Genomic DNA, 14,914 nt, shown 5'->3' with positions numbered 1-14,914 from the left:
CCCTCCTGCATATGCCCCAGTGTACCCTGCCCTGACGCCTCACACCCCGCATGTCTCCTCTGCCACCGCCCACTCCTGCCCCCACTGCCCCTCTTACTGTTCTCCCTGTCACACCATCCCTCCCGATTTTTCCTATGACACTGACCACGCCCGCTAACCCGGTCCTCGCTGCGGGAATGACAACAAGTCTGTATCCGCCCAACCCCTGCGGCTATACCCCTACACGCCCTTTTCCTGCTTTCCCATGGTCTACAGTTAAGCAGGATTTATATAAATTGTTGAATTCCCCCCGACTGGCCTCCTTGCGCTCTGCAGTCAGCTTTTCGTCCCTTCAAGAAAACCTACAGAGGCAACAATGTGAATATTGGATAAATAACGGGAATATTTATGCCTTTAAAGAAATATGGTCCACCTTTTCCCAGTGGACGATTATGGAACAGACAACCTGGGCTGAATACATGTGTACCCTGGTCATGCAAAGATTTGAGAATGTGCTTCTGCAGATACCCACCGGATTAATGGACCTTAGGTCGCAAATAAAAAGAGGCGAAGTTCAGGGAGAGGGGATGTTTGGCACTATGTCTGCTTTAATGGCTTAAGACTAACCCTGGGCGTAGTTCGCGTAGCCGCACTCCGCGAAGCTACGCGAAGACGCACTTGCACTCCGCGAGCTACGTGTAGCTCCGCGGACATGCGTAGTAGCTTGCTAGACCCGTTCGCGCGCCGTTTTTCGTCTTCGGGAGCGCGGTGCGCGTGTTCGGGGCGCTGCCTGCATGCTCGCAATAGCTAGCGCGCTAAGTTACTCAATGAGGTTTGTCCCGCCCGCTTGCGTTCCCTTATTTCCGGTTCCGGGTCACAAGTAACGTGTTCGCGTTGTGTTAGACATGTTCGGGAACTCATCTTCTCGTTCGCACTGCCAAAGTGCGTGATCGCGTCAAATATCGCGCGAACTTACCGCGGCGGTCGCGACGGGCAGAGCCATCTTCGATTTCACACTCTGGCTATGGTTTTGGGCCTACTTCAGCATCTCACTCCTATCTCTTCCATCCTGGTCTTTTCCCTCAGTTTTTCTAACTTTCTTTACTTCTTACCTATTTCTGTCTGTGCCTAGGTGTATATTTCTCATTTTATTTTTACTTTTACCACTTTTTTTGCAACTTTTCTCTTGTTTTATATTACTTCCTTCTTTTATCTTTCTTCTTTCTTCCCCTAACCTTTTTGTCTTCAACTTTCCTTCTCCCCTCCACCCAGAACCATGGTGAAGGGTGCCAGCAGAATCGGCGGCTCAAAGGGCAAGGCGGCTGTGCCTAAAAAAACCAGGCTGCCTTGCGGCAGAATGCGCCCGGCAGGAGTGACGCCCCGCCAACTTTTTGGGGAGGAGGAGTTGGCCGCCCTGGTCTTTTTTATCCAACGTCACCTCCCCTTGACTTTGGCAGCAGGCGGCAGGCCCGGCTCCGGATACCAGCACATTGAAGAGCGTCTCCGGCGGTGGGCGAAGGTGCGCCGTGCAGTCTTCCGCTGCTCCGGTATCCGGCGTACCCACCATCAGCTGTCCCACCGCTGGGCCGACATTTTGGACCGGGAGCAGGACCTGTTGGACCTGCTTGGTGTGGAGGTTGTGGGTCTTGGTGAGTGGCTACCCCAAAAATAAAGTGTGTATATATATATATATATATATATATATATATATATATATATATATATATATATATATATATATATATATATATATATATATATATATATATATACATATAGATTATATATATATATATATATATATACATATATATATATATATAGTTGTATAAATATTGTTATTGTATCTTTGTAAATATTGGCTGAATAAGTAACGCGATGACTGTTGCCCCTAGTTACATTTGCGATGTATTCCGGTATATCTACTGTCATTGTATGACAGTGTTCTTGTTCTTCACTGGCTCTTGCGTGTTGTTTCAACTTGGCGCTAGCTGTTGCTGTTTATTGATGTGAGATTTTCTTTATTGCTGAGAACTGAAGTTAGTTAATGCTATTAATAGAGTCTTGTCCTTCCTTTGTCCGTCAGTGAAATAACGGTGGATGGATAATTGTACGTTGTTTGCATATTGTAGCATTTTTTTCACGGCCTTCTCTTCTGCATGAATGGAATCCTTTTCTTGCAAAGAATGCTAACGTTACTTTGTTCTTCTTACCTCAGCCAGGGCCGGCTCTAGGGGGCATGTGCAAGCTGTGCAACTGCACAGGGGCACCAAACTTCAGGGGCCACCGCACCAACAGATATCCTTAATTTAATAATACTCTAAGGATGGATACATATTTGCGTTGCGGCCCCTGGCATGGATTTGTTGCCTCCGGCTCTGTTCCACTGTAGCAGTGTGATTTGCAATTATGTCTATGTTTCACATCACTCAATGTATTTATCTATGTTTATTATTTTAATTTTTACATGAACCACAGAACCCAGGGGCAAGCAGAATACAGGGACCGAGTCGGCGGGTGAACCACCAGTTACACAGAGCTCCTCTACTGAGGATCCTGCTGCTGTCCCCAGTAAGTCCAACAGTGCTTGTTTTTTCCTCTGTAATGTGTCTGCAGTGCTTTGTCAATTGACAGCAACCAAGTAGGCATCCAGAATGATGTTTGTCTAGTATTTTTGTAAACGTTAGTATACCACTACTAGTCTTGTGGGTATTCTTCTATCTCCTATGGAGTTATATACATATTACACAACTATGTAACTATGCACACGAAAATTGGATGTTGTTGGTACTGATAGGCAGGTTGGACCTTACTTACACCTCAGTCACAGAACTCTGAGGAACGCACAATTCCCCGAACGTCAGCCTATATGGCCTGAGTCATTGGTCTATTGTTCAAATCACACTCCTGAACCCCAATACCAAGATGCCGAATGCTTTTAGGACACAAACCGTTACCTAAGAAACCCCCTTTTGCTCACTCACTCGTGTGAGTCTCTAAGACAACAGACACTGAAAATAAACTTCAGAGTCAAAGTGGTCATTCAAAAGCTTTATTTTGTTAGAAGTAAGTAAGTAACATCAATGTTTTTAAGTGCTTCCGTCCAATACGTTGAAGGGCCCACCAGAAAAAATCCAGAGTTAAAACAGGCATAATAAAGTAATCAACATTTGTACAGCTACTAGTGCACAATAGGGAAATGTGGCAACTATCGGAGACCTCTCACCAACGTATACTGGTCAGATATTCCTCTTTTTTTGTAAGCTATGGAAATGTCCGCTTCGTAGAAGGCAATCTTCTCACCTGCCGAAAAATAATGACAAAAGTGGTGCACGTTAGACAGTATTAAATACATTTATGCCAGTTTTATGCAGCCATGCTAAAAAGAAGTTGTAACCTGTAAGCAAACTCTATCCCACAATCCACATAGAAAACTTAAATACGGGCCCTTTTACTTTCCCACCTCTTCAGGTGTATGCATTGAACAATGATGTGTTGCCCCAGAGCGTCTTCTCGTACTGCGCAACAAGCTGCGAGTTAACACATGCGCAAAACTGGATACATTGATGTACAAAGGTTACATAGTTCACTTCCAATTTCCAAGGACTAGAGTAGCAGGACAGATGAGATGAGCTTGGGTACCATACCATAACAATGAATGCTAATAATATGTGTAGTGACTCTGCTGTACTATGCAATGTGGACTCATACTGATTACGTACGTTGGACTTAACTGTTTTGAAGAACTCCATTCTTGGTGAACAAGTACAAAGGGGGCTGTGCATCCATCTAAAAAGGCGTACTTATTTTTATAGGTGCAGAACCCTTACCATCAACCAGTGCCGACGGGGACAGCGGCGCTGCTTCTGCGCTCCCGGCGGGGACAGGAGGAACAGAGGCACCTACACCAGCAGCAGTGGGGGGGGAGCCAACAGCGGCGGGCGATGGTAAGTTACATTCAATAGTGATCTGCATTACTTGGTGGGAGGGGAAAACTTTCTCACTGTACTCTACTGGAAAATATATGATGTTACCTTTACTTGTCATTAGCATGCTAAGCATTACCACTACAGTAATGCAAGTGCCTGATAGCAGTCGGATGCATGGGTTGTTGTTAAAGCATGTAAAGGGGAAAACACAGCTGCCAGCGTGGTTGGGAGACACACCCAATACCGGTGGTTAGTGGATAGTCTCAGCAGCTGCGGTGTTTTGGGCAAACCCAAAGGCATGGGAAGGAGGGGACGACTGGGTGCATGGGTCGTTGCTGGTGAAACACAAACCAAATAAGGTTTGTTGCGCGGTATAAAGTATTATAGTCTTTACTAGACATGTGCTACTAGCTGCCCCCTGTTAATTAATGTTACTTTGAGAGTGTTCCCGCCTTCCCGGAACAAAAGGAGATATGTAAAAGACAGGTGTTCGTTCTAATGTGTGTGACCGTTGAAGTACACCCATGCTAATAGGGCAGGCATAAAGCCGTGACAAAAAGTCCGAAAAATTAATAGAGGCTGTAGAATGTTCAAGATAGACGCAACACAATTTCTGGTACTCAGCTTGCTTGCTAGTGCTACTGTGCCGCCCACTATGTGTTGAATCAATGTTGTGTTCTTGATTTGCGGGGAGTTTGGATTAACAATTCTGTTTCTTTCTTTATAGTTACTCCTTCCCAAAAACCAACCAGGAAGGAGTTGGCAGTCCGGGCCCGGCAGCGGAAACTGCAGGCAATTGTAGAGGCCTACCGCCGGCTGGTGGATCAGGCCGAGGAGGAGGAGGAGGAGGCGGCGGCAGCAGCTGCTGCCTCTTCCAATGCCCCGGGCCCCAAGCCTGCAGGACTACGTCGCCGTGGTCAGGCAGCCGCCCGCCGCCGCATTGTTACATCTTCGGCGGCCCCCCCACAACAACAACAACAACAACATGCATGCAAGTGTAGGTGCCGTGATTTCAAAGCAAAGATTCTCCGCCGGGTAGCGAAGTTGGAGGAGGAGCGGAAGAAGCAGGAGGACGGTCTAGAGGAGCGTGTCAAGATACTGGTGGACAAACACCTGAAAGCCCGCCGGCTTTGAAATGGACCCTGTTTTTTGCCCCTTTTTTAATCCTTTTGTTGGTGGGTGGGATGTGGGAGTTGGGGTGTACATTTGGGTTGAAATTTGGTTGGGGTTAGGGGAGGGTAGGGACAGCTCTGGGTCAGGGGGTTACATTAGTTATATATTTTATTTTTCTATTATCATTATTAAAATATAAAAATAAAACAAAGATATTATTTTCACAAGAAAACATTTGAAGTTCATTTGTGTTTGTTGGGGGGGTGGAGGGGGGACTGTTTCACCAAATAATGTACGTTGTGCAACATGAACATGCACTACGAACGATAAATTAAGTACTGACTGCACCTGTAGTAGTAGGGTCACAAGTGCATAAATAATTTATATTATTAAATAACATGGGAAAATTGCCCATCACGTGAGTCTGAAGTTACTACTAGTATACTTTAATTCCATGCACATTTGCTCAGAGTCGGCTAAACAATCCTATGCAATGCATTGCATCATTCCTTTAACATACCTGTCCTAGTTGTCAGGGAAGAGGAGCTCGTCCTCAAACTCTGTGCGTTCAGACAGAAGTAGGTCATGTAACCCAGTAGTGAGGACGTCTTCTTCACACTCGCTTTCTTCATCCGGCGGTGATTCACGTACTTGATAGTCTGGTGGTATGAAGCGTTGATTCATTTTTATCATTGTCAGCCGCTCCACGCTTTTGGGGGAGAGACTAGTCCTTTTCGATGTGACAATGGCACCAGCAGCACTGAAAACCCGCTCAGAGGAGACACTGGCTACAGGACAAGCCAGATACTTTATCGCCAGCCTGCTCAGCACTGGCCACTGTCTCCTTCTTTCATACCAATAGACCAATGGGCTTTGCTCCATGAACACCTCTGTTGTGTCATCCAGATAGGCCTGAACCATCCGCTCAATGTTCATTGGTGCTCGGCTTTGCTGGTCCTCTTTTCCCTTTGCAACAGCAACGGACTTACCCATCCCTTTCTGTATAAAAAAAGCAGTTATGCTTTTGGTTGGGTCTGCTGAATCAGATCGTGTAGGTGCTGCTTTTGGTACTGTTGGTGCCTGCTGGAAAGCAGACGCACTGCTCTCACGCTGTGAAGAACTTGCGTCAGGAGTACTTGGACTGGCCTGGGCTGGCAGTGGCAGGCCTTTAAGTAACAGCCGTTCAGTTTCTAACTCATTAGCTTCCGCAGCTATGGAAGTTTTGTACTTGTCAACATCCTCATCTGAAAATGGAATTACTTCGTTACTGCTGACAAATAATTTGTACCGTGGATCCAAGATTGTTGCAGTTATGTAATGTTCACCTGACACAATATTGTTGAGCCTTACATTTTCACACAAGCGGTTGACTAAGCCCTTGGCTAAGGTATATGCATCAACTTTTTGTTCGTCACCTTCGTATGTTTCACAGACCTCCTTCACCTGTTGCTCAAGCATGTACAACAATGGGATGGCTTGGCCCATAGTACAGTCCTCCCTGCTAACTGCACGTGTGAAGACCTCAAAGGGTTGTAGCATCTCTGTGATGCATTTAATGAGGTCCCACTGCCACATCTCAATGGTCAGGGCTTTAAGATTAACAGTAGGATCCCCTAATCTTCTTGACATGACATAAGCATTCAGTGGGATGTACTGCTCAAAGAGACGCTCAAGCATGAAATAAGTTGAGTTCCAACGTGTTGGGACCTCCTGTATCAGTGCTTTGACTGGCAACCTATGCTCTTGCTGAATGACCCGTAGCAGCTTCCGTCCTTTGAAAGAATGGTTAAAGTGCGTGCATATTCTTCTGCAGATGGCCATTATGTTGCTGACTTTGGCTTCATTTTTCAGAAAGTCTTGCACGACTAAGTTTATGCAGTGTGCCAAACAGGGTACCCTGAAATAATGTCCTTCTCTCATTGCCTTCACTACATTACTGCCATTGTCGGTGGAAACAAAACCAATCTTAAGGCCTCTTGGTTTCAGCCATTCAAAGACCTTGTCATTAAAGTCAGACAAAATGTTTTCAGCAGTATGACTTTTGTCCATACCAAACATGGCTATAGTTGCATGTCTGCGCGTATCATTAAAAATTCCAGCAACGTCACGGAGGCCTGAAGTTAACTTGTCTTTAACACCTGCAAAAGAGATCCAGTGTGCGGTGATGCACATGAAATCTGTAGCATCGCAACTGCTCCACATGTCTGTTGTCAGGTGGATACAATGGACAACACTCTGTTGTAAGGCTTTCCCAATCAATTCCAGCACATCGTGGTGTAGTGCTGGAACAGCCACTCGGGCAAAATAGTAGCGACTGGGAACGTTCCATTTTGGGCAGAGGGTTGCCACTAATTCCAGAAATCCAACAGCCTCAACAAATGAAAATGGGAGAAGGTCCAGTGCTAACATTTTTGCAAGTTTGGCATTGTATAAACGTGCTACTGGGTGGTTCCGCTCGTACTTTCCCTCCTGCCTTAACATGCTAGGAATGGTAAGCTGCTTTGCATGTCTTTGAGTTGTGCTAGACGGACCACCTTGCATCGCAGACTTTGCACTCCTTGGTGTTTCCAGCTGACTCTGGTGCCACTGAGAAGTTGCAGATGCGGAGGATGTGGTCTTTACCACTCCAGTGCTGGCGACAGGGGTCGATTGTGTACCACTCCTAGATAGAAGGTCATCGTCTCCCTCTTCTTCTACCTCCTGATCAACCATGAGTGGACCTTGTACCACTGTATCCCCACCAACACGAGTGCTAACATTTTTTAAGCTTGCAAGGTGGTTCTCCCACCTGATCACGTGTGTTTTTTTCAAATGGGTCGTTTGGCCTCCAGTCCCATAGTTTGTACCAAGCTTACCACGACTAACATTGGCATGACAAATGGTGCATACAGCAATGTTCTCCTGAACTGGGTGAACCGTAAAGAAGTCCCACACTGGGGAGGTAAACTTTTGTCTCCTGCCATAGGAAGAGGAGGACCCACTGCCAATGCCGGATGGACTGGAGGATTGTGGAATTTCACTATGGGACAGCTCAGTCCTAGTACTGCCACTACCTCCTTCTGTTGAAGTGGCGCTTCTGCTGGATGTCGGATGCTGCCGGGCCTTCGCTGTTGAAAAAATTGGAGCTGGTGTTACTGTGGGTGTTGAGTGTGTAGGAGTTATGCGTGGTACCTGCTCATCAGTCATTGCAGCATTTCTGGATAGGGTGAAAATGTTTGTCTCTACATCCTCTGCACCAGGAATAACGCTTGTGATGATGACAGTGTCAGACCCGTCTTTATCACCAGCAGTATCCTGCTCACCTACATCGACCTCCATAAGTTCAAGCCTGCCTGGAAACTTCCTTTTTCCTAGCATGGTCTTCTTGGGATGTCTCTCCTTTGAATGCACAGATAGTTGTGGCTGCCAATCCGTATCAAGGTCATCGGAAGGGATGCTTTGCGAAGAACTCGATGCACTAACCCTCCTTTCCCTTGGTGAATTCGAAGGAAATAGATCACCTACAGAAGTGGCTTCCTCTTCTTCTTGCTCGGAAGGAGGCTCTACTTCCTGAACTGCCCCGACTTCGGGAGGAACAACTACTACTATTTGGTGCGGAGATGGTGGTTGTTGTTCTTGAGGAAGTACTATTGCGGGCTGGGGTTTTTCAACAACAACTGTTGCGGGCGGTGGTTGTGGTTGTTCAACAACTGTTGCGGGAAGTGGTTGTGGTTGTGGGTGAACAACTCCTATTGCGGGCGGTGGTTGTGGTTGTTGAACATCTACTGCTGGCGGTGGTTGTTGAGCACTTCCATCTTGCGTGGATTGTGTACTACTTTGAGACAGCGATAAGTTTAGTTCTGGCTCAGTATCACTGCTCGCAAGCAGAAGGCTGGCTACCTCTTCGACCCTCATCATGTGCTTGGCCCTGGGATGCTGGCTTGCCCCCACTAATGCAGATGTGCTGGTCCCAGCTTGCACCCCAGACCCCGCTGCTGCAGGCGTACCTTTTGGGGTGCCAAAAAAGGTTTTGGGGTCCATACCAGACTTAAGTGACACTTCCTTCTGCTGTTCCTTCTTCGCAGCAACTTTCTTTGTGGTGGAGGACCTGGTAGCTTTCTTAGGGCCCATCTTCTTCTGATGTCAGTCAGCTCACAGCAGCACAAATTGCAGAGATGTCTGGTCAGATGAGTCACACACCACACGTGGCGTACAACTGAAGGAAGTCCGTCTGGCGGTAGAACGAGCGATGGATGAAAAAACAACCAGCACCTCCTCAGTCTTTTTTGTGCACCTACAAGTAAAGAAGGCAGAACAACATCAGTCAAACAAGCAGTAAGGCAACATGAACAATTGAAAGACACACAGGTCAATGTATAAAAGACAAAACAGAAGACTAATAATACCAGTCCAGCAGCACCACAGCTCAAAGGCCACATGAAGTCCAGAAAGAACCAATAAAGTGAAGCAGGCCTATAGATACCAATATGGACAGAAAAACGAGGATGCCTGCTGCACATGACAGGTTAATGTGCAAGGAATAAATAGCCCATGGCTAAGACAGAGGTTGTAAACATAACACCGCAAAAACACATACAAAGAAACCCCTGCCCAGGCTCCCAAAACAACAACCAAATGACAAATTCTGTTTTTTTGGGTGCACAAGAAAGACCTGCAACATTTTTGAGAAACTTTTATGCAACTCGGGACATATTGTCCGCGAGAATGCTAAATCGGCATGTTCGGCAGCGCGAACGGAATAAAAAGTCGTGTTCGCGTTCCCGAGCAAGTACATTGAGTGCGCGAACACGACAAAAAATGTAAGTTCACGTGCTCACATGGTGCGAAGTTACCAAAACTACCCAAGCTGTATTCCTAGGGTTACCTAATGGCAGAAATTGACAGAGTATTTAAAGTTTAAACACACCCAAAACCAGAAATACCCCACACATAAAAATAAGATTTTCTATATCAATCCAAGCCATCCATGATTTTCACATTAAGGGTACACCACAAAAACAGTTGATTAACTTTCATGACCCTATGAGTAGTACCTATGGCCTACTGCCAGAGTAGGCCACAAGGTTGGAGGCCTATGCCTATGGCAAAAGCACAAAGGAAGGACACACAAAATGGCCGCCGACATAGGGCCTGGCCACCAACAACAACATGGCAAAATCACAAAGGATGTATACACAAAATGGCCTCCACCACATGGCCTGGCCACCAACAACAACATGGCAAAATATATCACAAAGGAAGCATACACAAAATGGCCGCCACCACATGGCCTGGCCACCAACAACAACATGGCAAAATCACAAAGGATGTATATACAAAATGGCCTCCACCACATGGCCTGGCCACCAACAACAACATGGCAAAATATATCACAAAGGAAGCATACACAAAATGGCCGCCACCACATGGCCTGGCCACCAACAACAACATGGCAAAATCACAAAGGATGTATATACAAAATGGCCTCCACCACATGGCCTGGCCACCAACAACAACATGGCAAAATAAATCACAAAGGAAGCATACACAAAAAGATCACCACCATAGGGCCTGGCCACCAACAACAACATGGACAACTTTACAAAATGGCCTCCACCACATGGCCTGGCCACCAACAACAACATGGCAAAATAAATCACAAAGGAAGCATACACAAAATGGCCGCCACCACATGGCCTGGCCACCAACAACAACATGAAATCTTAATATAACAGAACTGCGGACAGTGGACCACTCCTGTTCCAAGCACCAATCCTAATATCACCAATATAATTTGTGTTACTGATTTCTAAGGTACTGGCGTGCAATTTTCAAATGCCCCCTGTCCCCAAGGGCATATCCAAAAAGGTTGGAAATAGTCTATATTTTTTATAAATGAAAAAGCACCGCTGCAAAGTTAAATGTCCAATAATTCGTTGAAGAGTATTAACTCGTTAGGCCGTTCACATTCATACAGACGCTGAATCGTGAGCAATGATGAAAAGGTATATGGAATTTAATGTTCCTTTAATAGTCCATACAAACACCAGCCAACGCGTTTCGTTCCGTTACCGGAACTTCTTCAGGGCTGTAAATCACAAAAGACATACAAAAACCACCATAAGTGCCACAACAGAAAACCAACATGTATGCGTACATACATACAATAGTGTCTAAAAACAATGCAATTCTACACAAACAGCGACTATGGGTAACCTTTATAACTTTTATAAAAAATCTCTCTTCTAACTGGAAAGAGGATCATTTCTTATGTCCCAATTATTTTTCAACGTATTTACATATCCCATATCGCATATTGTTGACTGTATTCTTAAATTCGCATTAAAATTCATACTTTGATTGTGTGTATCAGCGTCATTCATTTCTATTAGCTTATTCTGTCATTATCAGTTGTGGGAATTTAGCATAAAATACATTAATTTATAAGAAAAAATCAAGTCACTTTGCGGGAGATGGCTTCTCCCCAAGCACATTGCAATTCAAACTTGCAGGTCACGGAAGGACAATTCCTACATGAAGTTATCAATATCGTCATATCAACATTAATATCTGCAAGAGTAGTAAAAGTGCACACTCCAGCACAATTCGTTATCACATAACATTTCTCTAATAGTTTTCACCAAAATAGTTCGTCAGACTGGGAACCCACTGAAAGGAATTAGTTTATATATGTGAACTCAAGCCCACAAAAGACACACACAATGTCTGGCTCATAGCCCAACCCATTCCAATGCTACATATCCTGTATGCTAATCAATAGAGTAGCAACTTGTACTGTGTCTATACATTTTTAACACACGCGAAACACCAAATATTTTGAGTCATTCGACAAGAGTCCTACCTAAATAATTTTCCAGACGCTAGGTGTTTCTGATCCGAAATCCTCATCCATAAGTATATATATATTTTTCTGGGTTCGGATTACCTCGCTATGTTGGACTCATCTTAATGGTCCTATTCCATTCCATTAGGAGAACATATATATCCGATATTGTACCAGGTATTAACCTAAGAGTTGGGATAAAAACAGAAGAAATAGTGGGATATGGGGGATGGGTCTCCACAATTTTATAGGTACATGTCCAGACCAATATCATTGGTATATATGGACAGACGGTCCCATCCGGACATTGGTTGTTTCCAGTGGCATTAGCTGCCCATATTAAAAACGCCTACCTTTTCAATATGTGCAGGGTCCCTTGTCTTCAATTAAGAATGTCTCCCCTTAGCTCAATATTCAATTTTGAAAGGTAATATAGATTTATGGTAGTTGCCTATAAAAAACAGAAATATATGAAAAAAGTGTGTAAATATAATCTTTATATATCCAAAAGAAAAACTAGGATCTGCTAAACCTGTTGATATATTAATATGTTACTAAGTCCACATGTAATTCGTGCAACCTGGTTGTTGGTCTGCACGCATATACACATCCCCTATGCTTCGAAAAAGATAAAGGGGGTAGTTATACGGATGCACGATTTAATTAATAAAAGAAAACGTGTCAAGAATCTAAAACTTGCACTCCTTATCGATTTTAACCATAGAGAGACAATGGACATGGACCCCACCGCCATAGAGCACTTATGCGAGGTGTCTAGTAAGTTGCTCGTTTGGCATGCAGATACAATCCCCTCCAGCAAAGCAAATGCGTATAGATAATTAACGCTTAGCAAAAACGGGGATAAACGAGAGGAAAGGCGAGGTGGGGGAAAGAGTCTCGTCATGCACGAGAAACTATGTTATGGATAATCAAAAATAAAAATTAGCACGTACCCGTATGGTCAATAAACCATCCTCGATGGTAACTTCTCGGATCACCGGCGTCAGTAACAATCCAACTAAGGATAGGCGGCCCGATCGCCCGCCATGAAGTTTAAGCGTGATTCACGTCGATCACGTGTGTGGGGCCGCAATCGTAGCGTATTCTACCTCGGAGGAAGCCACAAACGTGACCGCCATCTTAGCCTAATCTTTAGTTAGCAGTTTGAAACCCACGAATACGTTATCAAACCAGCTTATGTCACTTAGTGTAAGGTAGTAGTTGAAAGGATGACATCCTCACTAAACGGTGAATTAGTAAACATTCCACTCGAATAAAAATCATTTGATGGTTAATTTTTTGACAAACAAAGGGAAAAACGGCAACTGATTTGTGCGTGTTGCTAATTAGCCCCAATGAAAATCTATCAACGAAAAACCCAATGAATGTGAGTGCATCGATGGGTCAAAGAAATAATATAGCATGTCAAGTTGTTTTAAAGTTGCATCCCTTTGAACAAAACACATTTGGAACAACAACCATTCAAGTGCCTTGGCAGAGGGGCGGACCATGTTGTATAACCTCAATAGAGACAAAGTAAGCCTCTCAACATTTGACACATGTTATGCAGGTGGCAACGAAGACTAAACATTATATCTAAATTCGAGCCAGTTCAAGAGCGCAAAAAGTTCAACAGTTAATTTGTGATCATATTACCACAATAACAAATGTGTAAATTATAAAAATTATAATGAAATACTTGTCATAGATAATATCATTAAAAACTCGTTGCATGAGCAACTCATGACTATGGGTTCCAAATAATTTGGGAGAAGGAAGCCAGTAGGGAGGCCCCAGCAACATTGTGTGGTGCACATCAAACATATACAATACCTTTCAGTGTGTATTCATGAAACAGTTGGCGACATAGATAAGACATAGCAGATCATTGTAAGTAGTAGTGCATCTCATCTTCGGTATTGTGTCCTTTTTCCAGACACCTCAAACGACAAATCCAGGATGCTTCCTTCCTCCTCAGGGTAACTTCGCGGTCGCCACCTCTAGGGTGTGGAGGCACATGATCAATACCCTGTACCCATATCTTGCAATTATCTTTATGGTGTTCTCTCATATGATATATCATTGGGTATCTTAGGTCGAAGTTTTTGATGGCCCGTACATGTTCTTGGATCCTCATTTTCAAAGGTCGTATCGTACTACCGACATATATCTTGTCACATCCACAACCAATCACATAAACTACATAGCTGGTATTGCAGTTTATGTAATGCCTTATCTCATATTCACAACTGGTGTTATATTGGAATTTTTTAGATTTATTTTTTCCCAAAGGGCAAATGTTACATCCCCCACAGGTGAAGAAACCCTTAGGCTTGGTAGACATCCAGGTACTAGGTTTTCTAGTTACAGGGTAACTCGGACATAGGACATCCCGTAGAGTCTTACCTCTCCTAAAAGTGACCTTAGGAGTCTTATTGACCTCATTGTTCAAACTGGGTACCTCTGTGAGGAGACTCCAATGACGTCTGAGTACCCTGAAAACTTCAGTGCTATGTTGCGTGTACTGAGTGACAAATGCCAACTGCGATTTCTGAGTTTTTTTAGAGAGCTTAGCTTTCTTGATCAAGGTATTTTTGCGAGTCACAGTGAGTATTCGTTTCTCCGCTTTCTCCAGGACCTTAGTATCATACCCTCTATTGGTGAATCTAACCTTCGTGTCGTTGAGATTTTCTCTGAATGACTTGTCAGTGCTGCAATTCCGTCTAATGCGCACCATTTCTCCATATGGTATGTTGTTAATAGTGGAGCTAGGGTGTGCACTTGAGGCGTGCAGTAAGCTATTGCAAGAAGTACTCTTGCGGTACAGGTTGCTAGGGTTTCTTCACCTGTGGGGGATGTAACATTTGCCCTTTGGGAAAAAATAAATCTAAAAAATTCCAATATAACACCAGTTGTGAATATGAGATAAGGCATTACATAAACTGCAATACCAGCTATGTAGTTTATGTGATTGGTTGTGGATGTGACAAGATATATGTCGGTAGTACGATACGACCTTTGAAAATGAGGATCCAAGAACATGTACGGGCCATCAAAAACTTCGACCTAA

The 14,914-nt window shown here is 44.3% G+C and overlaps 1 protein-coding gene and 1 long non-coding RNA gene across 2 annotated transcripts; both read right to left on the bottom strand.

Annotated features, from left to right (window-relative positions):
• Positions 1-3,017: 3,017 nt before the first annotated feature.
• Positions 3,018-7,364, bottom strand: LOC144824760 (zinc finger BED domain-containing protein 6-like). The gene is made up of 2 exons (XM_078683768.1): positions 5,542-7,364; positions 3,018-3,282 (listed from the first exon to the last, which is right to left on the bottom strand). Exon 1 carries the CDS (start codon positions 7,221-7,223, stop codon positions 5,547-5,549), a length of 1,677 nt encoding a protein of 558 aa, XP_078539894.1. The 5' UTR covers positions 7,224-7,364; the 3' UTR covers positions 3,018-3,282; positions 5,542-5,546.
• A 3,597-nt stretch (positions 7,365-10,961) lies between these two features.
• On the bottom strand, positions 10,962-12,864 carry LOC144824758 (uncharacterized). Its single transcript, XR_013609102.1, has 4 exons — positions 12,798-12,864; positions 12,198-12,295; positions 11,863-12,029; positions 10,962-11,088 (listed from the first exon to the last, which is right to left on the bottom strand). It is a non-coding gene; the product is annotated as an uncharacterized LOC144824758 (long non-coding RNA).
• Between the last annotated feature and the right edge of the window lie 2,050 nt (positions 12,865-14,914).

Source organism: Lissotriton helveticus, chromosome 3_1 (genome assembly GCF_964261635.1).
Source record: "Lissotriton helveticus chromosome 3_1, aLisHel1.1, whole genome shotgun sequence".
NCBI classification, from domain to species: Eukaryota; Metazoa; Chordata; class Amphibia; order Caudata; family Salamandridae; genus Lissotriton; species Lissotriton helveticus.
The sequence above is the reverse complement of the archived record's forward strand: the minus strand, read 5'-3'. Positions and strand labels throughout refer to the sequence as shown.

Bases quoted from the DNA above. Each gene is read 5' to 3' on its own strand.
- LOC144824760 (XM_078683768.1), bottom strand. From the start codon at position 7,223: ATGTGGAGCAGTTGCGATGCTACAGATTTCATGTGCATCACCGCACAC.